This window comes from Rattus norvegicus, chromosome 1, assembly GCF_021556685.1.
Source record: "Rattus norvegicus strain SHRSP/BbbUtx chromosome 1, alternate assembly SHRSP_T2T, whole genome shotgun sequence".
In the NCBI taxonomy this organism is placed as follows: domain Eukaryota; kingdom Metazoa; phylum Chordata; class Mammalia; order Rodentia; family Muridae; genus Rattus; species Rattus norvegicus.
In genome coordinates, this window is record NC_141534.1 from 239,014,799 (window position 1) to 239,041,267 (window position 26,469).

General features: G+C 42.6%; 1 protein-coding gene across 2 annotated transcripts in view; it reads right to left on the bottom strand.

Annotated features, from left to right (window-relative positions):
* Positions 1-26,469, bottom strand: part of Glis3 (GLIS family zinc finger 3) — a 423,182-nt gene that overhangs the window by 273,562 nt on the left and 123,151 nt on the right. The window contains 1 exon segment of one of the 2 annotated variants that reach the window (NM_001432482.1): positions 7,725-7,932. Within the exon segment in view, the coding sequence (NP_001419411.1) occupies positions 7,725-7,932 (208 nt within the window). 2 annotated transcript variants of the gene reach the window in all.

Below are 26,469 nucleotides of genomic sequence, written 5' to 3' on the forward strand. Positions count from 1 at the left end.
GTTCAGTTTAAATCTACTTGGAAAAGTGACATAACCTCATTGCTTTGTTTGTTTTTTTAAAGGAAATCTTACAAAACAAATGTTGTGCTAGGAACTTACTAAAACTTTTACAATTCCATTTCATGGATATTGTCAAATCAGACACTTTTAAAGGGCAATTGACAATGTGAGTACGCATCCATTTCTATCAAACATTTGTGGAAATGTAAAAATACAGGGGCACAAAGTATACCTCAAAGATAAAGTGCATACTTAGCTTGTGAGAAGCACAGAGTTCAGTCTTTATCTCACAGAGAGAGAGAGAGAGAGAGAGAGAGAGAGAGAGAGAGAGAGAGAGAGAGACACCTTAATAGAACAAAGCTACGATACATAAAGAGAAATGGACTGGAGAGCTGCATTTGGAATCACTCATCAGGCCTTGTGGGGGCTAACCACACTTGTTAGATGGGTTTCCCATGAGCTCTTGTCCTTGTATCCGAGAACAGGTCACTCACTCGCAGTGATTCATTTTTACAATTCCTTCCTTGTCCTTACCCTTTTATTTATATATATATATATATATATATATATATATATATACATATATATATATAAGCTAAATATGTCACAATCATTGTTTGCATATCAAAGTGGTTCATTATGGTAACTCTAGCCCCTTGAAAATTCATACTGCTTTCCAAGGACATTATTGCCTTAAAATAATTTTTAGTTAAAAACAGTAAAATTAAAGCTATGTCCCTGGAACAGAACATTCATGCCCCAAAAAGGATCAACCTGTAGACACATAGAAAAGGAACCAGATCCCAATCCAGAAGCCTCAGATAGCTTATTCACATGCGTCTGCAGCTGGCTTTCCAGAATGCTTTATTTAAACAGACTAATCACCAAAAGTTCTTATATAAACTGTGTGACTTCTCTAGATGGACTCATTTACTGTCTCCAGGCATTAAATGTCAAGCTGTTGTAAAGGAAGGAGGAAGCTTCATTTCACCTGTCCCCTTCTTGGCTTCACAAAATGGAAACCAGGAACACTGTTTGTGCCAAGCCTGGGGTATGTGAAGAAAGCGTCTAGGCTCAGAAAGTCACAGAAAGGTGGTAGCAGACACTGTAATGGACCCGAAGGCCGGTGGGTATGGGGATGTTTACCAATGGTGGACACAGCAGGAACCTGTGTCCAACCACCCTTGAAGTAGATTTGTCTTTGGCTTTTCTCACGTCCTTACATTTGGGCTAAAGTCCATCTGCAAGTGGCTTCTGCACAGGTTGGATTTTAATTCCCCTTGGACACATCTCAATTATTTTTTGAGCACACTTAACAGCATGGGGCTCTTCCTGCAGAGCTCAGCAGAAAACTCTGGCGGCTGGATGTCAAGAGCCTTTTGACCCTACCCCCCAGTGAGAGGCAGAAATTACATTTGGACACAAGCTACATCGGTGGAGATGCCATATATGAAGCAGAGACAAATGACTCTGCTTTTCACCAAGGTCGAGGAACTACGGAGCTTCAGAAGACTGACAGGGCTCACGGTGGTGGCCATTTTAGAACATTTCAGACTTCTAAGCAGCCAAAGTAGCTTGTTCAACTAGAAGTACTTCGCTGGTGAAATCACACTTTTTGGCTCAAGGGCAGCCTAAAGAAACAAGTTCATTTTTCCAATCATAGAACGCGAATCTCATTTCTCTTAAACTACACTGAACTTTGCTTAATTTATAGCACGACATAACTTCCCATGGACATGTTACTTCTTCCGCATCTCAGTTTTCTAAACAGTCGTCAACTCATTTTCAGAAAGCAAACTGGATGAATGGTGTGAACACAGAACTAGCTCGGGCCCCTCCCTGCCTCTGACACCTCAGATACCGAAGAGGAAGAAGACCTATGTCTCTCAACAAAGGGCTGTGGAAGACCTAATCGTTCAAAGTCCTACCCCTGAGAACTATCTTTAGTAAGCGTCTGCTTTGCAAAGCAGCTCCACCAGCTGCACCACACTCTAAGCAACTGTGAGGTGCTTCCTCAGAAAATGTCAAGCCCTTTCGATGAAAAGGATGACTTTTTACCTTCCCGGTACCCGACAGAGTGTGAAGTAGAAAGTGAGTACTCCAAAACTTTCTGATGACCAAGTACACAAGGAAGACCCAGGCCTGAGGATTCAGGGCTGTGATCCCATCCTAGGATTCCAAAGATTAAAGCTAGAAGATCACGACTTCAAGGCCAGCCTAGACAATATAGGAAGATGTTATCTCAAGGAACAGAATCAGTAAATAAAAAAGAAAAACAATGATCTTGGTAACTGACAAACCACGATTTACAAAGCTCACAGAGCATTTGTACATATTAGCTGACTGAATACACAGTACAAGATAAATTAACTAGACTCTTAAAATATGTTTATAAAAGGGAGGTGACTAAAAATCTACGAGTTTCCTTCTGTGACAGTAAAGGAGTGATGTAAGGTCCTTAGCAAAAGTACAAATGGTAGAAAGTGACTGGCAGAGACCTGCCCAGCTTGTATCTCCATACCAAGTATCTTGTACGTGGTCCACAATGCTCGGCTTGATTGAAAGACTTGGTAAAATGGGCTTAAAAGCACACAAGCTAGGACTGCATCACAAATTGTCTTGTTTTTCTGCAACAGTATGCAGAACAAGCATGAAGGTTGCCAAGGACTCTAGCCTGTAACCCATGCTGCTATACACACCAGGCCTGTGGAAGAGAAAGTGACAAAGAACTCAGTATAAAGCTGTGTCACCACACTGAGAGCATTCTCCAATTCCATATGTTCATCTGATCCTAACGACATTATCTCTGGTGACTGGTTTATTTGGAACTGTACGTGAAAGGCAAGATGACAAATCTCAAACCAAATATAAGAAAAGTGAGAAATTCAAAAACCATCAGGGGAAAAACAAGCTCTGAGGAGAGCAGAGCAATGATGACCGAGTAAAGCCATTTTGTTCTAAAGACTTAAAAGGTTCTAACTAATAACACGGATTTCCTTGAAGTGATGCTCATAAGGGAACACACAGGTACATATTCGAAGTGTGCATACAACTAAATCTGTACAATCTATAATATGTGACATACATGTGTCATAAACCCACAGGTCTGAGAAAGAAGATCAGACCTAACCTTTCGGGAAACATCACCTAGGTACCCCAGCAAATCTTCCAAAAGAATTAGTACAGCCTATGAACACAGAAAAGCTTTATAAGATATCAGAGTCCATTCTCGGTCCTCTTCTCGGCCTTCTCTGAGCTCTGTGGTCATACTACAAAGGACAGAAATGGCAACTATCAATAGCAATGTCCAATTCGGACTATGAAAAGACAAACATGGAGTATTTGAATCCACGCTGACACCGCTACGTTAGGTGATGGCTGACCTTTGGAAAGACAAGCTATAAAATTGACACTGGGGAAATCAACTAGGTTTTCCAAGCCTTGGGTCCACCAGACCTGCCACAGGAATGAGTATCCAGTTATAAGTTCAATCACGATGCACATGGACACACTGGCTAGCTACCTATCTACAAAGCCCACAGGGGCAGCATCCCATTGTCTTTACTGATTAGGTCTGCTAGGCGGACATATTTAACAACCATATGAAGCTGTTTGTCATTTCTGCATACCAGCCTTGTCATTTAGGGGACAGTTATGCAATGGGCTTCACAGCAGGGAGTGAGTGATACCTAAATTGACAGTGGCTCCTAACTCTTCAGCAGAATACAGTATTTGTTTAGCACTGTGGTAGGCTAATGAGAAATGGCTGGGAAGTTAATCATAGCAAATGCACAGCACCAAAGCAGGATTCTCACCATTGATTAAACAGAACACAAATTAAGGAGGGAGTATGTTCTGAAAAGAGCATCCCACAGGAAAATACATTCAAATCAAGTAAGAGTGTGTGTGTGTGTGTGTGTGTGTGTGTGTGTGTATGCATGTATGTGTGTGTGTGTGTGTCAAATCTCAGAAAACTTTTTCAACGTTATCAATGATAAAGATTTATCAGTTAAGATAATTACCCAATTACTAGCTCAACTGCATAAAATGCACAGAAAAGACTAAATATATACTATATATGCTACTGTCTGAAACCAGTTAAGCTCACACATGGGTTGGCCTTCTCTGCACTGCAACGTGAAAAGCCCTACATCAAAGCTACTGTTAATAGATGTATGTTTAAATAAGCAAATATTAACTCCTAATCACTAGATATGAAATAAAAGATTCTGCAGGTTAATCCAATGAAATATTATTTGCAATACTAAAACAAGAGGCAGAGTGAAAGCTATCAAGGGAGGAAAATTACGCAACAGTCCTACCAATCACCACAGGTAGTGATGCCCGTGAACTGCAACAACGATTGGCATTCAAGATTGCCCTGATGGTACATTAGTGGCACTTACATCTTGGTAGTAACAAGCAGCTATCTAATTGGACTGAAGTCCTATTCAACAAGAGGGAAATGATATCCAGTACTGTAAACGTAGCCAAGAATGCAAGCCTAGTGAGGTCATAGATCCAACTGAAGAGAGCCAACTGAAGCCACTTTTCCTAAACCAGTGCAACTCCTAACTAACTACATTCTACACACGTCTCCTAACACCCACAGGTGGGTGCTATGTTACTCCTCAAAGAGGCTTCATCTCATAGCAGGTAGAGACCATTAGAGACTGCCACTAGTCACAACGCAGAGAACACCTCCTGTGGAGTGTCCAAATGCCGTTGATGCTTCCATAAAACCACCACCATGCCTTCAAGGAAGAAGGGGTGGAAGGCTTTAATAGCAGAAGACCAGGAAGATCCTGTCTTCTAGATATGGCAGAGAAGCCACACTCACGAAATCTCAACAATGTAACTGCTTAAGCAAGACGTGAACAATGACAGCACCAGTAGACATGCCAACATGGATGGAGGAAATGTCACAGGGCCACTGCCTAGATGAAGAGCTATAGACAATATAGAATGTTATGAGAGGGAGAATTAGTCTTTCCCAAGGATGAAACCCCTGCATGGATACTGAATGCCACATGGTCAGAATATTCATAAAAGCAACACTAAAGGTTACTCAGCAGGCTGCACTTAACATTTATTTGCTTATATATATTCAACAATAATATTGATATGTGCACCCAACCAATGAACAGAAGATGCTGACCCTCTGGTTGAATTAGGGAAAAGCTGGAGGGAGCTAAGGAGGAGGGCGACCCTGCAGGAGGACGAGTAGTTTCAATTAACCTGGACCCCTGAGATCTCTCAGATACTGGATCACCAACCACACAGCATACACCAGCTGAGATGAGGCCTCCAACACATGTACAGCAGAGGACTCCCGGGTCTGGGTTAAGTCAGAGAAAATGCACCTAACCCTCAAGAGACTGGAGGCCCCAGAAGTTTAGAGGCCTGGTGGGGTGGGTGGGGTGTGGACATCCTTGTGGAGACGGGAAGGGGAGGGGGTTCGGGTGGGAGGGGCATGTGGATGTGGAATTCTGGGGTGGGGGTGGGGACCATGAAGGGAATAAAATCAGGAGTGTAGAAATAAATAAATAAATTTAAAAAAAGAAAAGAAATAACAAGCCATGAATTTGAAAGAGACAGGTTGGAGGGAGAATAGGGAAGAGAGAAGTGATGCAGTTTTCACTTTTAAACCTCACAAAAAAAGAAAGAACTAAATACCTAGTAGTAAAAAACTGGTAAAATTTTATTTTATTTCTGTACTTTCTTTGTAAAATGGCATTTGAGGTGGGAAGAAACCATGATATGAAGCTGAAGAAGATGTCTATAAAAAGAACTAAAGCTATATTATTAGGGAAAAGTTAAAATAAAAAGAACTGTGCATCATAAAGTCAATGTGATGGCCAGGAAAGCCACTGCCTGTATGGCATGTGCTCCCATGTCCTTGAGGGGTGTTTATCAGGTTGCCACTCATGATAACCTCAGCGTGATGGGGCTCAGGATGGCCATGTTTACTGCCTGATGCTTTTCTATAGTGTCCCTATAGTTTTTCTACCATGCATAGCAATTACACAGCCCTGGGGGGAATCAGCTTTAAACTTTGGAAGGCAAGCACTTCTCAGACTGAATGGTTCATGGCCTCTCTGGCCCCAGCTACCTGCAGAAGACAGTGATGCAGGAAATGCTCAGTTGGTGAGCTCACCACCTTCTGCAGTGCTAGATTGTTGCACTGTTGGTCCTAAGCTTCCCTTCACCTGATAGAGCACACAACAAATGTAATAATCACATAAAATATGCAGCATTTCCCAACTGCTCCAAGTGGGTTCCGCCCTTCACTTCACCCAGTCATTTCTTGACTCCTGTTCTTTGCCCATCCTGGGGGGAAAATATTTCCCAGGGAGGGGCTCACAGAACAGTCAAACCGCTTGTCAGTGCATCGTCAAGATGTTGTCTTTTAATGACAGAATATTATGTTAAGGAATCAGATGTGCCGGGAAACAGCAAGATAATGACCCCTCTGGCCGCACCATGAAAGGGACTGAGTAAGGCACCTGGCCGGAGCGGCCTGAAGCGTCAGTTTCTCCACTAATTATGACTGCCTTCCAGGCATGGGCTGGACTTGCCACAGACAGGAAGCTGAAGGTTTCCAGTGACACCCACCCATGCACACAGGTAATTTTACATGCAGCACTCGGCAAGGCTGAGGAGCCCCTTGAGGCGCAATGATCAGTGGGAAAGTGACAGCATTTGCCGTCACTAAAGTCTCAGGCAGAAAACAAGCCTCTACCCCATTAAAAAAAAAAAAATACGGCATAAATAAATGATCTGGGAGCCATGATTTCAGAGTCTCTCGGCTCTGGAGGCTGGAAGGAGGCCCAGCTATTGGAGCAGAAAAGGGAGGAGAAAATGAAAAAAAATGGGGTCTGGAGACCTCAAGACACCTCAGCCTGAAAAGAAGGGTTTGAGGAGTCAATTCCTATGCAAGATCCATCACCTCAGACTGGTACTCATGGGTGAAAATCCTGCATCTCATTTTCCCAAGGAACTCCCAAGAGATCAAACAATAAACTTCAAAGAGGACCTTAAACGCTATACTGTAGTTCACAGTCATTCACTCCCCCACCACACACACCAACCCTGAAAAAGATAAAATCCTGCCTGGAGAGGAGGGGTTTATTTAACTCTGCCGGATGAAAACGACACAGGGTATCACTGCGCTGCTACCTAATCAAATATTTAACTAAAGGCTTGTGTAAGCATGGAAACATGTCTACCCAAACACATTAGAATTCATGATTTCTATCATTATCCTCTACTATTTCCCTAAACTGTTTCTTTATGCACACAGTAGGTACGTAATGCATGTCTGAGCTGGTGGGTGGACAGGTGGGTTGACAGACTGACAGCTTGTAAGCCAGCCCCGAGACTGTGATGCGCACCCTGAAAACCTGGAAGATGAGGGAACACAGACCATCCCAGCTGGTCACGACATGATGCTTTGCAAGTTAGTGACAAATTTACCAACTAGGCTTAGGTCCCTGAGCCCCCTCCCCCGAAGCATGACTAGGTAGCAAAGATCGAACCATTCCTCCCGACGGACAGGTCAGGAATAACAAACACTCGCTCTTTAGATACATTTTCCTACCAAGCTAAAACTGGAAAAGGCGCTTCAGCATGAGTGAGTGGGTGTTTCAGGAAGACAGGGCACAACACTCGTGGGGTATGATTTATACCATAAGGAAAAGGGGGAAAAAAACGTAAGTTGAGACCTGGTGTCTGAAGGAGGTCTATTCAGGTTGACTGCGTTCACTGCCCTCGGTAAGCTAGGACTGATCTGCTTGCATGCTGTGGAGACCTGGCTTGCAGGAGGTGAAATGGGTCCCAGCCGCTGAACCATCATGGGACTGCTGGTGACCACTAGATTGTTGCAGCTGCCTTTTCCAATGGACTTGCACTGAGGCCCAAAGCCAAGAGCCCCTAAAAACAAATGAATCAGGTTAGCTTTTATGTCCCTTACATCAGCAATCAGTACATACATACATTTATATCAGGGCTCATGTTTAGAGACAGTCCTTGGACCTTCTCCTTTTTAAACATTTACTTTTTGACACGGGGTTTCATGGAGCCTAGGCTGACCTCCAACTTCTTATAGAGCCAAAGCTGGCCCTAAGCCCGTTCTCCCTGCGTCCATCTCCCAAGTGCTGGTGGTTCCAGATAGCTCTTTAATATTGATTACACCAAAAAGCAAATGATTCCAATGCAAAAAGCTGTAACATCACAGTGAAAAGCTCTCCGTGATCACCACTGACACCAAATGGGGTTAAGTTTCACTGTGCAGAACCGAGAATCATTTGTTGAAAATAACACTGAAAGTCAGACTTCATAAGAGCCTCAACTGAAGGACAAAGGTGACCAGTAGTTGGGAATTACCTTTATCAAATCAGGTTTTCCCTAAAGTAGCTAATATTTTGAATTTAATGATTTGACAGCAAATAAAGTCAATACTTCCGCAGGGTAGGCATTTAACTGGTCGATCTGACTGCAAAACTATACATCTCAAAATCCTCTTTAAATGGGAATTATAGTCAGGCTACATCCCTTCTCCCTCAAGGTTTCCTCTTCAACCCAGCACATTGCCTTTGCATACAGATCTTTAAATATATATATATATATATATATATATATATATATATATATATATATATATATATATTCAAGGTGGGTAATCTCTAAAATGCTCACTTGGAAAGGTAATTAAGTTTAACATATTTTTATTTTCATTACTTAGAATATTCCAATGTTGAAAATTGGTACATACTTCTAGGAGAAAGAGAAGAGGCATATTTAATGACACACGAGTCTGTGTCATTAAAGTTAAAAGCAGAGAAGAACTGGCTGGTGCTGCCGTGACTCATTTATTGAAAACAGTACTGAGAGCTTAGTCATTCTGGACATTCCTTTCTCATGAATGTATTTTTTTTCTAACATGTCTGTCAATTACCTGTTCAAGTATCGGTGGCTTATACTGTTACCAAGTCTAACAAAAAACTGAAGATCTCACTAGATTATCTGACTTCATAATGGCTCTACTTGGGAACCAAAGTAAATAGAATTTGTCACTGTAACTTTCTTAAGCTCTAGAAAGCAAAATTTCCCACTTTGTTTTTTTTTTTCCCCAAACAGCCAAGGGTTCTGTTATTTGACATCAATTTTGGTTACATTTTCTTCTAAGAGTTCGAGAGACAAAGCAGACCTCGGAGCTATGAGAGAATCGTCATAAATGAAGCCATGCCTCAACTATGCTGATGGGGTCACAGCCTACTAGGTGGCAGGAGCCCTGCTTCACTCCAACCCCGTGGAGTAAAATCCAACTGCACATGGCTTGCCTAGGGCAACACAGGGAATTAACATCTTCTAAGACTCAGACTTCTCGCGGTGTTCCCACAGTATCCCCATGGTTTGGTTTGAGATTTTAGGTGAGCTCCTGGATGTTTTCCAAGATCACTGGCTCCTACAGAGATTTCTCAAGTGTGTTTTCATATGTACAAGTTCGCTTCTCTCTTCCTCGTGTAGCACATTTCTATTCTACTCCATTGTGTCTTCCAGAACCAGTTGGAGATACTCCATCTTGATGATTGGGCATTGGGCATTGGGCATCAAGGCTTCGTCTTCACACCAAGAGTGGCAAGTATGACGTTTAGGTAAAGACCACAAACCAAGTATCTCTGAAAATTCTTAACCATGTACCACTGCACGGACTCACTTCTTCTCTTGGAAAGGGCAATGTAGTGGTGCATTGCCTAACCCAGGATACACTGACCTCAGTTAGTCCTCAGCTTCCTTACATAGATGTCCCCATTAAAAGCAAGATCAGATCCCAAGAACTCAGTCCAATAAAATGCCATAAACTCATAGAATAAATTGTCACTTTACTATTAACATTTAAATTCCTCTAAAACAAAGACGCTAGTCACTCTCTCAGTATACATCAACTAAAACTTAGTAACAAAACATATTAATACCTACTTTGTCAAATCTAAAATCCTGTGTGTGTGTGTTACAAACATAAACAATGAGATAAATTTGTGTATCGTGTCATTACTTCAGAGATATGGTGAAAATACGTATACCTTAGAATTAGCGACTGACAGATATTTTTGCTTTAACGCTTGCCCACAATCCTATCTGTGTAGTGAGCACCTCTGCGGTTTCAAGGTTCCAACCCAAAGATCCTTACCGACCTTCCACCCCCATTACATTCCCACTGTGCTTTCATTTTTGTTCTTTTACTCCTATTAGAAATGAAGTCATTGTTTAATATATCTCTACTTCCTAGAGCCCAACTGTTATAAAGCTGTGAAGGCACGAAAATTAAAAGTGGTTACAATGAAAATGAAATATTATCCAACTATTTTCATAGACACTTCTTGTCTTTCATGAAACACAGAACCGTCAAACTGAGTCAATTTTCTGATGCTGACCAGTGTCACGGACCAAACTGAATGGAAGATGAAGATGGTGAGAACAGTTATATATATATATTCTTCTGGCCCAGTAGGTTGTGCTGACCAAGTCTTCCCCTGGAACTCCCCGCCCAGACTCTTACATCCACTCTGTTCTGTAGTTCTGTAATAAAGACATACCGATCTTCCTTTGCCCAGTTGTCTCCTTGGTGTGCATTATCCCTTTCCTCTACTCCAAACTCATGGACCAACTTAAACATCTTCTAGTCACAGGAAAGCAACAGCTTGTGGTGCTGAACAGTGAATTTCTCGGAAGCTTGCAATATGTGTGCGCAGCTCTGAGAATGTTCTAGAAAACGACACCAACTATCTCACAAATAGAAGCAAGCAGTAGGTGCACCAAGAGTTGCTATTAACAAAAGCACTCAAGTCTGGATCTTTTTGAGAATACCAAATTTAACAGTGAGGGGAGAGCTACTCCAGAACAGGAGTGTGAACTCGGGGGGGGGGGGGGGGGCACCCTGCCTGGGATGAAGGCTCTTTGTGTGACCCAGGAAAATTACTGGATATGTGTAGTCAGTATTCCTATCTGACCATTTACCAAACCGAAAACCATTACTGCGGGCCTGTAAGGTGGCTTTGCATCTAGAATGTACGTACAAAGGACTCAGCAGCATAGCAGGCACTATGGGTGCCAGCAGCCATCGTCACGGATGGCGCTGGGTCATGCTTGCCCTTGCTTTTCGGTCCCACTTTATTAAAGACAAAAACGTCTTCATAGCTCCTTGCACAAAGCAAGAGAGTAAACGATGTTTAATTCTCTGCCTATTTCCAATGTTCTTTCTGTTTTGAGCCTAGAGACAATTTTTTTTTTTAAACCAGGTGTCATCACAGATAGAAGTTTGCAACTGGCCAAGTTTGAATGTTCCCTGGCTTGCTGTTCAGTAAAAACAAACCATACAGCTTTACTGACTCCCAGATGTGCCAACTACTTGGGCACTGGCATTCTTTTTGAAATATCGCTTATTTTTAGAGACAACATGGTGTGTGTTTAAAAATGTGTTTACGGCTCAAATAAAGATCTGAGAAGACGGCACTCTGAGTATCATATAGGTTCCAGCCAAGATCAATGCGTGCCAGTGGAAAGCCCCAAACATTCTGCGTCCTTGCGTTTCTGAACTGGGTGGTCATTTGGGAAGAGCATGGTTTTCGTGGGTGCCTTCCTTAGTTGAGAGTCTTCATCTCCGAAAGCCAAGGTTAAGTAGGTCATCCTTAGGGACCACTGATAGGCTGCATCTTTCCTAACTGCTGATGCCCACGCACTGGTTCTCTTAAAGCTCGCACTGATACAGAGGATAACACAAATGTGTTACAGATGAGAGAGCAGATCTAACTTGATCAAAGCTTTGCTGTTCTTAATCGATAATCAACTGGCACTTACAGACCGCTAACCACGAGCCAGGCATTGATGCAGACAGTAGCGAAGAGATGGGCAAAGTTCCTCACTGACGCCACTGCCTGGCTGTTTTTATTAAAAGGTAATTCCTGCCTCTAGGATTGTGTAATAGCTTTTATCGGGTTAAGAAATAAATAACTATGAAAGATCAGCTTCTAAATGGTTCATCCCAACGCACAGACGGGGTATTTTGAAGGCAAAAGAATATTAATATCGGGTAAGTTCATATCCTGCCCCCTTCCCTTACTGGCTATGTGGTACTAGTCAGAGAGCTTAGGATGTCTCTACCCTAGGAACTTCTTCTCAAATAGAAACAGTCATGTTACCTCAAGCGTGGGATTGCCCTAAAGACAACTGATTATTACCACACTTACAGTAACACACAAATAATACACGCCACACCTAAGCATCTGGGTTCTCTATAACATCTTACTCTGAAACATTAAAGACCTAAATATAAGATCATAGATACACAAAAACAATCCCCAATTTTCTCATTTCTTCCTCTTTCAATTTTCTATGAGAAGAGTTTGTTGATGCCAATTTTGGGACATTAAGAATGAGTCTTAGATCTCATATTTTTAAACCCTAAATGTATAGTCATATAAACTCAAGACAAGGGTACAATACTAGTGGAGAAAATGCTATGCTCACATATTACCAATAATCCACACAGAGCTTTCTAACCCAGGATCATGTCATGGAAAGAAAGGTTTTGAGCCACACTCCAGGGGATTCCCCAGAGCAGTTTAGTAAATCGTTGGGTAGTAAATCACCCAAGCACTGAAGGTTGATAGAAAAGTTGACAGGCGAAAGGAAGAAAAGAAAGGAGAGACAGAGTGAGCACACATTTGCATCCTAGCCCCTCCACCCACTAGCTTTATAATCTCCCCACATTACTTAAGCATTCTGTGTCTTGGTTTCCTGATTCTAAAATGAGTTTGATGCCAGCAGAACTGTACAGCTGTTAAGAGGGCTGAAAGAGCTAATACGTGTGATATATTTAGTGTGTGGCACTTACTAAATGCTTTGAGAAAGTTAACTGAATTAGGAGAGGGAAGAGAGCTCAGTGGTAAAGGGCCTGATGCGCAAACAAGAGGCCCTGAGTTCCATCAGTAGAACCCATGTGGAAATGCCAGGCCCCATTGTATTTCCAGAATTGAGCATGTGAAGGCAAGCAGATCCCCAGGGCTGAATGGGCAGTCATGTTAACATACTTAGAATCTTCCAGACCAGACACAGAACCTTTCTCAAAAGAAGAACATTGTGGAGTAAGACACCAAACAACACCTCAAGCTGTCTTCTGGTCTCCACACTCTCTCATGTCCATACAACATAAACACATCCACAGATTAGCTAAGTGTTATTTAAGAAGCCCCCTTCCTTTTAGGCTCCCACCCCTAGCCAAGAAGCTATCTGCACTTGGTGCCCACCTGAAAAGGGAATATTGATTTTTCTCCAGTGGACTCTCACAGGGTAAAGAAACCACACTTCGGGGCGGGCCCCATGCCCAGTAGTAGTTGAATGACACAAAACAGCTTCAATATGATTTTTTTACCATTTTTGGTTTCTGGGTTTTGTGGAGGTTTACTCTGGAGAGGAGGCTTGTGTGTGTTTGTTTGTATTGTGTTTTAGAGAGAGAGGGGCTGTGAAGCACGAGTGAGGGGTGGAGGGGAAATGGGGACAGAGAAAAGCATGACCAGGATGCTGTATAAAAATGTTCTTCAATAAAAAATAAGAAAGAAAAATAAAGGACAGGAGGGAGGGGGAGAGGACAGACGGACAGACATATCTCCAGTACCATTTTACATGGTTTCTAGATTTTCTTTTCGCTTGAGCACTCAGAAACTAATGCTCACATACCACACTGCATGGAAGACACATACAGAAGACAGACAGACAGACAGTCTCTCTCTCTCTCTCTCTCTCTCTCTCTCTCTCTCTCACACACACACACACACACACACACACACACACACACACACACGCAGTGGACCAGTCCCTCCCAGAATGGCCTCCAGTTTTACACCACTCTTTACTCACCTCTCCCATCCCTCCTCTATGCCACTGCCTAGGAAAAGATCTGACTATCTCAGACTAGGGTGCTAATGACAAGTGAACTACCTCAAGGGCATTTTACAACAAAACAGTACTATAGAAACATCAAAGGAACATTTAAGAATACCCCAGATGATTAAAAAAAAAAACAAAAAAAACACATTTTTTTTCAAAAGTCAGGAAGAAAAAAATCAGAAGTGTTACCTTCAAAGTTTGTTTATTTGTTTATTCATTCATTTGTTGTATGTGCATGTGTGCAGCTGTATGCATGTGTGCAGCTGTATGCATTGTGCAGCTGTATGCATTGTGCAGCTGTATGCATGTGTGTAGGTGTGCATGCCATGTGTCCATGCAGAAATCAGACGACAATTTGTGAGAGTTCGTTTTCTCCTTCCTTCTGGGGACTCTAACTCAGGCATGACATCAAGAGACAGAAACCAGCTGCTGAATCATCTCACTGGCCCCAGAAATAGTATTTTCCTAAACTTCTCAATAGACCTTTCACTGTACAAACAAAGTTTTTACAAGTCTAGTCCTTCCTTTGTTCCTGGTGATCACAAAATTGAGGCAGAGCTCAGAGCCAATGTAGGTCATTCAAAAGTAAACGTTTTGCAACTTTGAAGCTCAAAACTTTACCAGTTTCTACCAAGCACTTAAATACCCCTGCATGGCATGGTTTCCTTAAACCAATCCAGAAAAAAACCCTAATATAAAAAAGAACTCCTTTTTAAAACTCTCTGGGTTTTGTTTTTAAATAACAGATGCTTTGTCTGCATGTTCGTGAGTCCCTCCAATGCTTGCAGTGCCCACAGAGGCCAGAAGGGGGCTCGAATCCCCTGAAACTGAATCAGGGTTGTTAGCCACCATGTACATGCGTGCTCAGAATCAGAACCCAGGTCCTCTAGAAGAGCAGCCAGTGCTCTTAACCACTGAACTATCTCATCAGCCCCTAAATCAAAGACCACTTTCAAAAGCAAGCAAATCTCAGATGCCTTGTGTCAAGGTTTGAATATATGTGGCCTGGGGATTGGCACTATTTGGAGGTGTGGCCTTGTTGGAATAGGTGACTCACTGTGCACATGGGCTTTAAGACCCTCACCCTTGCTGCCTGGAAGTCAATATTCTGTATCAGTCTTCAGATGAAGATGCAGAACTCTCAGTTCCTCCTGCACCATGCCTGTCTGGGTGCTGCCATGTTCCTGCCTTGATGATAATGGACTAAACTTGTAAGCCAGCCCCAATTAAATGTCCTTGTAAGAGTTGCCTTGGTCATGGTGTCTGTTCACCGCGGCAAAACCCTAACTAAGACACTATGGAAAATGCTTTGCATTCACATGGGAGGGGTGCTGTCCTCTCCTGCCCTCCTAGGGATGAAACACTTAGCAGGTCAGTGTTGTCATCTGGATTCTTCTACAAGGTAGTTCCAAGCATTGCTGACAGCCACCATACAGAGCTCCTGCCCAGTCAAGGGTTACTGCTGTGGCCGTCCTCCCTGTGCCACAGAACAATCTTTAATAAAAACTCAACATAATGGCAGAAGTGATTATTTATGTACCCCCAAAATGTGCCAGAACCTCTTGCTAATTCTTCATTTTCTAAGAAAGGAGCTGCCCAGTCTTCCTCTAAGGTAGAACCAAGACTAAATAGGAAAGACTGGCTCAAGAAACTGTTCTTGCTTTCCTCTAGGTGCACAACTAGAAAGATAGAGGTGTCCACAGAAGACAAGGCTGACCAGGTAGCCATAAGTTCATCCCAAACAGAGTTGGCAACAGGACAGCCTGATTTTGGGGCCCAGACATGAAGAGCACTGGGATATTACTCAAAACTCTGCCCTCACAACCTATTCTCCATCAATACGAAAGGATATTGTGACAAGGAAGAAATATTCTATATACTGTGACAACGCTCCACAGGTTGCAAACAATGTTTAGGATTATAACATATGCATTCTTAGACCTTGGATTTATTAACTTAGCATATATCAAAGCACCACCCACATTTTACTAGGGACATCGTGTTGGGAATTACGTTTATTTACATTTCAAGTTTAAAACAATAAGCATTACAGCGAATCATGTAGAAGCACATAAAAGCCATGGTCTTTCATGTCTGCCCAGTTGCAGCAGTCCTCTTTTAAGACATACAACTTGAACGGCCAAATGTATATCCTTCCACATGTCTAAGTTCTACAAACATGAATATGCATGTTCTAATTCCAAAAGCAATATGATTTATCATACATTGCCCCCATCTGTTCTTAAGAGAAACCATCAGAGTATAGCTATTTTAATAAAGTCTCAAAGCAAATGCTGAAAGAAATCCACCTTTATCCCACAAATTCCTGTCTTACACTGAAACATCCATAAGGGAGTACATAGCTTGGGGCAAGGCACTGTATCGTGTCGGCTCCTTTCTTTTCTCTCTAATGGGGTAAGCATGAGGTACCTGAGAGAATTCTGGAAAGTACATGTATTCCACCTGGGATGGATAAACAGGCGTCTTTCTCTGCAGGGACCCAAGAAAAACCAGAGTGGCCACAGGATAAAGGTCAGCAGCCCCACTGTGCATTCACTCACCGCCTTCGAAGAACTGGAAACAAGGAACGCCTGCATAGCAGACATCCTAGGCTTCTTGTGGAATATTTCAACAAATCTGCAATGCCTCCTTGCTGAAATACAGCACTGGCCGTGAAGTGACTGTGCATGAGTGTACACAGTATGTCACTAGGGATACAGAGAGGTTGGATGAATGGCCAGAAATGCCCAAGAATGGGACTCAGAATGAAACCATTAGCAAGTGCTCAGAACTGCACACAACCTAAGGGAGATAAGACACGCTGGGCATCGCAGCCTGTCATTGTGGAGCTGACGATCTGCAGACATCAAACAGACTCACCTAGGAGCCATCAGATAAGGTTAATGCACTGTGCAGGACTGAATATGAAGCTAAATTATAGACAGGAGTTCAAAGAAAAAGTTACTATGTTATAGATAATTCCCTGAAGGAGATTAACCTAGAGATATTAACCTGGAGATATTTCTCAAAGTTCTTCAGGAACTCCGAAGGTGCATCCCTTAAAAGTGGTAAGTGGGGAAAAGCTTCTGGAGATGCCCATGGTCAAACAACTTCAAAATACCTCAATAAAGAAAAGGTTACATCCTTTTTATTACAAGGGTTCTCGTAGCTCTTACAAAGTGAATAATGAATCTCTCAGAGAAAGTATGGCATGGAAAATACATTTGTTGGGAGGAAGACTGAATTTTGAGGGGCTCCTCCTCCTTGGGGAGCCACTCAAGAATAACATACTAATCCTATGGAAAATAAGCTAAAACAATAAAGGAAGAAAAGGCACATGGATGCAAAGGAAGTAATAGGGTGCGGTCATGGAAGTCAGTAAAGGGGAGCAGGGTGCCTGAAGTTGGTGTCTCCAGCACAAAGCAAGGGAAGAAGCAGAGCTCAGGGGATCAATCAGCTCAGTTAGTCCAAAAGACCTCAGCCATTGTTGAGACCTGGGATGTTCTCCAATAGCCAGAAACTATTGGGAGCTTAGAGAAACCTTAAGAAATGGGGTTAACAGCAGGCTATAGCATGGGGGGGTGTGCTCTTGAAGGGTATTGTGGGCCCTGGTCTTCTCTTTCCCTCTTTTCCCTTCCAAAGGGTTTTGCTCCTGTGTTAAGACCACATGTTAAGGTCACATGTACCTTATCACACACCCAAGAGCAATGGAGCCATTGTGTACCAGTGGTTGCAAACCACAAGCCGAAAAAACCCACTCTCTTTGTAAGTGAGTTACCGTACTCTTATTTTGTTAGAGGAACAGGGAGCAGGCACAGTCTGATGTTAAAGCTGGACATTTCACATCATCACAATTCCATGCCAGACTAGCATCATGAGGGTCACGTCAATAAACTGTGCTCTGAGCCCACTAAGCAGATAATGCTGGCATACTTGGCTGTCTGCCATGGGTACGCCATGTTGTAAGTTATGGTACATGCCACTGGAGGTTCGACCCAGAGTAAACTCTTTCCCCAAGAGACGAGTAAGACTAAAAGCAATGGGAGAAAGAGAAAGTAGAGAACCAATAAGGGCCAGTGTGGATAAAAAAAACTCACAAAACAATGGTTAGAGAAGCTGGTTTAGAGTAAATTCAGGGGTTTTAAATTAAAGTATAACAACTTAGAAAACCAAATAGAAGGTGGGGTACATCTATAAAATCTATTCTGCAGCTCCTTCTCAAAGTGATGAAATAAATAGGTCAAGTCCTAACCCCAGGAGGGATCCAGGAAATCTACAACCCCCCCACTAGTTTGCCCTTGGGGGTTCAGCTTGATTCACCCGAGTTTACTTCCCAGGGGTATACTTTTTACACCAACATGCTTCCAGCTTTAGTCAGCATTGTAGGAATGTTGCCCACAAAGAATGGAATCATCAGCCCTACTCGTTTTATTTTATGCCCATGTTAAATGGAGTCACATTTATACCTGATAAACTGAAAACTGTCCCATGCTTGTCTGAACGCCTAAGAACCTCACTTTGTGGGCATCAGCCCTCACCTTGCTTCCTACAGAGCTGAGCTCTTCTGGTAAGATGTTATAAAGACGACAGCTCCTAGACACCTCATAAAGATGGAAGGTAGATTCAACGTTGTTCCTGGGGTTTATATTCTAAAGTCCCATCTCTCAGCCATTATACATCAATTATCAACCAATTAGTACAAAAAGCTGCTGCTGACCCTCCTGTTATCCCTTGTGATGATTTGCCAAGTTAACTGAAAGCTTCCCTATCCCGCAGAGACTCTTAGTATATAGCAAGTGTTAAATAAAGTTCACCCACAATTAGCCTCGAAATCCAAAGAGGAAATGTAAGCACATTTTACTGCTTCTCCCTTGACAAAGTTTCCAACAATCCCACGGGAAGAGAGCAGATGTATTTGTTAAATAAATGAATTGTTACTCTCAAAACCTGAAATGTGAGCCCAGGCTCCATGGTGATTTACTGCTGGTGAGTCAGTTATCAGTTTGCTGTGACCCTTTTCTGCTGTTCTAGATACTTGAAGGGAGCTTTCCTTTCACTGACGAGTCAGATTGTTCCTGCCTACATTCTAAATGGGATTACACCAAGGCCTGTCTGCTGGATCAGACCATGGGAATGGATGATGCTGGATGACACAAGAAAGAAATGAAGGGAAATAGGGAGGAAGCATACTTTAGGTGGAGAAAACCGACTTAGTCTCCCAAAGACCATAAGCAAGTCACATTGACCTACTGTGGACTTGGCATTTGCCATGAAATGAAATATTGAGCCATTGCTCTTCTGAAAAATCTTCTAGCTGATTGGAGGGAGTTTAAACTAACCGAGAAGAACAACATCCAATCTTGAATTATGTTGCCTTTGATGCTGAGTACCAAAGGAACACAAACGAGAAACAAATCTGTCAAAGTTTGGAGGGAAAGGCAAGCCTCTCTGTGCTAGAAGCATAGGGGACAGTGTATGACCAATGAGATGCCTGACTGAGGAGAGAGCAGCAAGCAGGGAAAGCACAGTGGAAGAGGCACAGAAGCAATGTTAAGTGATGGAGACCGGGCCAGAGAGGACTCAAACACTGCGTGACTCTGGCCATGGGCAAGTTCCTTAAATACTCTGTGCCTTTGTTACTCATCTGGAAAACAGTGTGGTAACCAATTCCAACTTCATACAGGGTTTAAGGAATTGAATAAAATATATAAAGTATTTCCATGCCTGCCCAGCACAGTGAGTACCCCATAAACCTTAGGCATCCCCAGTCTTACTAAAGAACTGTGCATCTCATCTGGGCTGACAGGTTAACTATGAAGAGGACCGTTCAACTACTTTCAGAAAACATGGAGACAGAGCAAAGGCTGAAGGCAAAACCAAGCTAGGAAGACACTGTCATGATCTCAGGACTGTGTCTAGGAAGAGCCAATCAGAGCTGACAGGACAAAGCCAATATTCTTATTATGAGGGAGCAGGAGGGCAGAGGAGAATGTGGAAGGGACACAGCAAGCATGAATGGACCAGATCTTTCTTTCATATGTACAGGTCATACATTGTCTAAGTGAGCCAATACAAACCAAGGGTTAAAAGGGGAAAAAAATTACAAAGTCACCTGCTAGTGACATGCTTCACCAGATGAACCAATGGGTAGAACCCATCAATCAGGAAGCTGTGGCTCATTGAGTATTTGCTACATAAAAGATAATGATTTGTAGAGAACTAATAAGGCAGATGTAGTCCAAAGCTACAAATACAGTTAGGAAATATCTTCTTGAATGGGTGTGAGTCGTGATACTCAAGAACAATGAGGTCCCTGGGTGGTAGACACAACTGATGCTATGTCCAGCGTCTCTATTACAACATCAGGAAATATCGGTTTGCCCCTCTGCCCATGCTCACTATGGCTCTAAATATGTTACCAGGCAAAGTTTCTAATTTTCTGTCTTCTTTTGAAAGACAGTGCCCCACTGTGATCCACATAGTAGGCTAGGAAATCCCAAGGAGGGAGACAACACTATCAAGGAGTAAATCAAACTGTTGTTTTGTAATCCTTTCCTCCAAAATTGAAACATTTCATCCTGCTTACGGGGCTCCTTAAGTAGGAAAGTAAACAACTAAGAATAGCTTCAGGAAATCCCTGAAACTGACCAGATTCACAAGGCCTCTCTCCAGCTGGGTAAACAAGAAAAGGTGAGAGTTCCTCTCAAATAACCCAAGTGGCAAAGACCTACTAAGCCACCTAGAAGGGGTTTAGACCAACCTAGGCACCTGGAAAGGACACTTTCTCCAACCCATTGAGCTGTCTGCAGGTTATTCAATGTTCACCTATGCTGGTGCAGGCTCTGGTGATGCCTTTGAGTAATGATTTGAGTAATGACTTTGGGAATGGTCTTTGAGTCATTTCTGCTCCTATAAATGACCCATATTCCTGTAAGCCAATAAGGCTCACTGACTCACAAAGTTGAACTTTGGTGGTGTCCACACTTTAGTCTGTTAAGGGTTCCCTCCCCATGTGGGGTGCGTAGATACATGTTACATCTCACCAGACAATGTTCTGTCATGCAATACCCTTCTCACCCAAATCAAGGTGGCCTGGGTCATTTAGGGTTTTTATACATGACGTCCTTGAAAGCCCACAGAGTTGGGAGAGGATATTAAAACTTCAATGCGGATAGGATAATGAAGCTGGGGTCCTTTGATGTTTCAGAGCCTTTGTAGCCCTTATACATGGCAACTGTGAAAGCTGCTGGTGCCTTCGTCTCTGATACAGGAAGACGAACCCACCAGTAATGTCAAGAATGCCTAACCTGAAAGGAGCATTGTGACCATCCAGTGACACGGCTATTGTTTCCTCGTTTTCTCATACATAATCCCTGCCTACCCAGGATACAGCTCTAGTTTTCCTTGGCTGCCTCAGGAAACCTTGCCTGCTGATCTCATTCCTACTTTAGGGACATGGAACTTTGAAGAGAATGAGTGGAATTCCCTTTTCTCACACTATCCCTCCTACAGTGATAATACAATCACAACTGCTAAGTTCAAGATGGCAGTCTGCTTCTACAACAGCTAATCTTCTTGACTCTAAGATCCACAGAAATCTCATCCTACATCATCCAGTGAAGAGTATGATGGCTCGGAATCTGCTCTGGAGAAGCTTGTCTCCACTTGCAAACAGTTCCCACGAACACTGGATTATTTTAGGTAGCATGTTTTGTTATGTTTTGTTTTGTTTTCTATCTCCCTCCCTGCCTCCCTTCCTTTCCCTCGGTCTCTCTCTTCCTCTTCCTTCCTCCCTCTCTCAAGATTAAGAGAAAGCAGTCTAACCCACTCAACATAAGCCACTGGAATATTTTTGGTGTCTAATACCTGGTTGGGAGACCAGGCCCCCACCAATCTTGCAGCTTAGATACAGCTCCTTAGCAGCTAAGTGTACTTAAGGAATTACCAACAGTAATTCCTCAAAGGCGATGACACCTATTCTATCTGTACAGTTGGTTCTTGTACCTTTTACTTGGTCTCCTGGTCGAACGGTCCAAAGTGTCAATCCACAAGTGCTTACAAACTTTATGTTCATTTTGTCAAAATTAAGTCACTTACACTTTTAGGAAACAGAAAGAAGCCTGCTTTACTCCTAGCAGTCCCTCAAGGGGTTCCTTTATCTCCTCAGACAAACATCCTTTGACTCCTCCCACCTGCCCACCAGTCTAAGGCTCTAAAGTCCTCTCAGTAGCTCAAGTTCATGGCCAGAGCTACCCTTGTTTCAGGTACCTGTATCAAGAACTGAAAGTGGACACCACTTGAGTTTGTCCACTCTTATAGTTCTGAATGAAGCCTAAATCCACTGGAATACTCAAGTGCTCAGAAAGTATGAACCATCCCCCAAAATGAGATAATTTCCCAAGAAAGAGAGAGAAGGAAGGTAGAGGGAGATGAGAACCAGCCAAAGCCTAGGAACAGCAGTTCAATGGTCCCTAAGAAGAGAGGCGGCTCCCAAAGGAAGGCAGTAGGGATGGGGGAGTGGTTGCCTGGCAAGCTGCAAAGGCCAGTCCATGGATTCTGGGGCTCCGAGGCTCTTGCAAAGCATCCTGTGTGCAAGAGAACACAAGGGCTGGGTCCATCCACATGTCAGGAGAACCCTGACAAAGAAACCAAGATGCTATGAGTTTTCTGCTCTGTTCAAGGACCCTGGGATATCGGTTGAGCTTCAAAAAATATCAAGATACCCCAGCAACAATGACTGAGACTAAATACTAAACAACCCATCAATCTTAGACATGGGAGCAGGTATGATGCTTTTATTTAAAGAACCACCTCCCATTCTCTCTCTCTCTCTCTCTCTCTCTCTCTCTCTCTCTCTCTCTCTCTCTCTCTCTCCCTCTCTCTCTCTCTCTCTCTCTGTGTGTGTGTGTGTGTGTGTGTGTGTGTGTGTGTGTGTGTGTGTGTGTGTGTGTGTGAATGGTTAAAATGATGACACAATAAACTACAAATTCATTTAAAATAAGAACAGTATAAAGCCTGGAGCAACCTCCTTTTGGTTAAAAAACACATCGCTGTATGAAATGATATAATGTTAACCAAACTACCAAAACATAAAAACAAGAGTCAAACAGCACAAACCTCAACTCACAGGCAATCTGGCTGGAGCCTATACGCTAAGCCACTTCCTTTTTCTTTTCTTTAATGCTGTCTGTGAACTTAGAAGAGAAATGAAGGAACCAAAGCATGTTCCCAACTCAAGGTGAGGTAGCATTGGTGACTGTGACTGTATTACCCTGTGCACGCCTGCTGAGTCAGCCATGTTGCCTGCCATAACTTCCAACCAATAATGGCCTGGGGTCGGAGGGAAGAGCACTGTATCATCAGAAACTCCTTCTAACCAAACACAAAAGCGGGGGTTGGAGAGATGGCTCCACCGGGAAAGTACTTGTCTTGCAAGCACTGAGAAGTGAATTGATCCTCAGCTGTCTCAGAAAAGCTGCACAGCAGTGCATGCTGGCCCGAGGAGCAGGGGTACCTGGGTTTGCTGTCCAGTTAGTCTAGTAAAATCTGTACATTCCAGGTTCAATGAAAGACTCAAAACATAAGGCATACAGCAATTAAGGATGGACATTGACCTCTGACCTTCACAGGCACATGTGCACACACAATCATGAACACACACACACACACACACACACACACACACACACACACACACACACCATAAAAGCTCACCAATTAGAGAGATGACTCAGCAGTTAAAAGCTAATTAATCTCCCAGCAGACCCTATTTCAATTCCCGGCACCCACATGACAGCTCACAATTGTATATAACTGTGTAACTCCAGTCCAGGGTATCCAGCGCTGTCCCCTGGCCTCCATGGGCACTGCAGGCAAGTACTACACATCATTCATGTGGGGACACATACGCACATGCACGCACGCACATGGTACACATAAGATAATTTTAGTTCTAGGGGGGAAAAACAATACTAAAGCAATGTTGTGGCTATAGCTGAGTTAAAACATTTTGATGCCATTAGTTTAAAAGGGGTGTTAGTTACTTATCTGGATTGAATGCTCAAACTGGAAACCACCATGAATAAGAGTAGGATGCTAAGTGGCCTTCTTATGTCATTAATAATGTATGACTTTTTAGAAAAGGATAAATAACACAGTTGAAGACATTTTAAGACCTTATGTCCTTCAGAGGAAATAACAAGGAAATAAGACGCTTCCCATCTCTCTGAGGATAATGCACATAGAGTTCTGAATTTGATACATGGAGTACCTCTTTGTCTTTCTGCTACAGGTGAGACCTTCGATAAGGAGGACGTTTCCTTCTCTTCTTAAATGTTCCGGAATAAGACGAAATTAACTACAGGAAAAAACTCACTTTGATTTTTTGTGTGTGTGACAAGAAAGGATAGAGATAATTGAAAGAAATTCACACATTGCAATAAATTACTACCTTATGGTCTCCGAGTTAGAATAGCTCCCACTGGTGGACAGCAAGATGGGAGGCTATTGCCAGAATATTTCAACATGCAGCATTTAACTATTCAACTATTCCTCAGCCATTAGACGTTAACCTCGGCAGGACCTTGCCAACAGTAAATTCTCAGGCTGGAGTTTCTTTGCTTCCCAACTATGTCACCTAAGTGTATGAAATTTTACCATTTACAGATATGAATGGTTCAGAAAAAAATCTAAGAAATCAAATTATATTTTAAGGCTAAAGGGCTAATGAGGAAATATGTTGCTTTGGACAAATTTCACAAGGATCTGCCCTCACTTCTTCACTGGTATGACAGCTCCCAGACTTGCTTTTTGAAGTACTCTTTTGTAAAATATCAGTGACAAAAATAATAAAAGGAAAGCCTTTCTTTCCTGATATCTACCCTCAATAGAGTATAACTGATGAATTTAAGGTACAGAATGCAAACTGCTGGGCATGGTAGCTTGTGCAGCAATCCAGTGCCTGAGAAAAGGAAGGGCAAGAACACCACTAGTTTGAGGCTAGCCTCTACATAGCTAGTTCCTGGGCAGTCTGGGCTCCACAGAAATCCTATCTTCAAAGCACACACGAACACCAAGTTGAGCATTAGAATATGTAAGTCTTATGGTACATAAATTTAAAGTGCAACCTGTAGAAGTCAATTACAGAGGGTGTGTGTGTCTGTGTGTGTCTGTGTCTGTGTCTGTGTCCAGTAAAATAATTATCACCAAGTAGTTTACATATTCCCCATACCACATGGTTACCTATGTCTGCGTGCTAAAAATTTGATCTACCCTCGTGATAAATGTCAAGTGTACAATGTATCACCATACTACCCATAGTGAATGTTGCATCTAAATTCGTTCGCCTTGCAATAAATGAAACTTTCTAGTATTTTGTATTTCTTTGACCCGCCCCTTCCCCAACTTCCAACCCCCATCCCTTCTTCTCTGAGTCCCACGACTATACATTGCACACATCAGAAGGTCCCCTGGTAATTGTCCTTCAGTGGGAACTTGTCATGCCTTCCCTCTGCTATCAAGCACACGCACACCGAACGATCTATTGGCGAAACTGTCAAAAATATCTAAGAGGTTTTGCTCTGTGTTCAGAAGTCTAGTATCTTGTAATGAGAAAGCAAAAGGAATGGCCAACCATCTTCCCTTTCCATTTAAACAGAGAGATCACTTTTGTTTCATAAAATTTTCTGGTCACCATCTTATTTTAAAAAAAAAATGTGTCAGAGGAGTTAAGGGAGTGTGGGAAGGACAAGCGGGATAGTTCCTACAGAGCCTCAGGAGTAAAGGGAAGGGGAAGACTGGGAAGTCTGCCCTGAGTGGTGTTCTGTCACCTGACACCAGCAGCGAGGGGAATGCTAGCAACACCCATCCAGAGGAGAGAATAGAGTTTGAAAGAAGTAGGAAAAGACTTATAATTCGGCTTGACGGACTTGTTCTTTGACACGTAGCCTTGAAAAGAACAATTTTTTACCTCAGAAACTTGGCAAATGTGAACTGATTTTTCTGATAAGTTGAAACATGCATGCTCCCGGACACATGAAGAGAGAGAGGGAGGCAGAGAGAGGCCAGGTATCCACAACAGGGGGGCTGTCAGGTTTCTCCTCTCTGTGTCATTTCTGTTTAGCTGGTCAGATGAAAACTCAAAACCATATAATTAGGTGGTTGTTTATACATGATTAAGCATGAGCTCACTGCTCTCCGCATGCCAAAAAGTCAGAGAGTGGTTAAGGGCAAGAAGGAACTATTAATAAAAGGAAATAAAGCTGTAATACATTTTTCACTTATGAATAAAAATAATTCAAAGGTCTCTAGGTTAAAAAAAAAAAAAAAAAGAAAGAACGGGAAATTATCAGCCATGGCTGGGAGCAAGAAACTAGATGATTTTAAAGTGACTAGAATCTGAGAATTTGAGAGACCTAAAAGCTTAAGCCACTGATAAGCAAAGCTTTTCCCCCAGCTTTTAATCTCGCTTCTCATAAATATAAATCACAATGAGAACATTAAAAAAACTTACCTGTATTACAT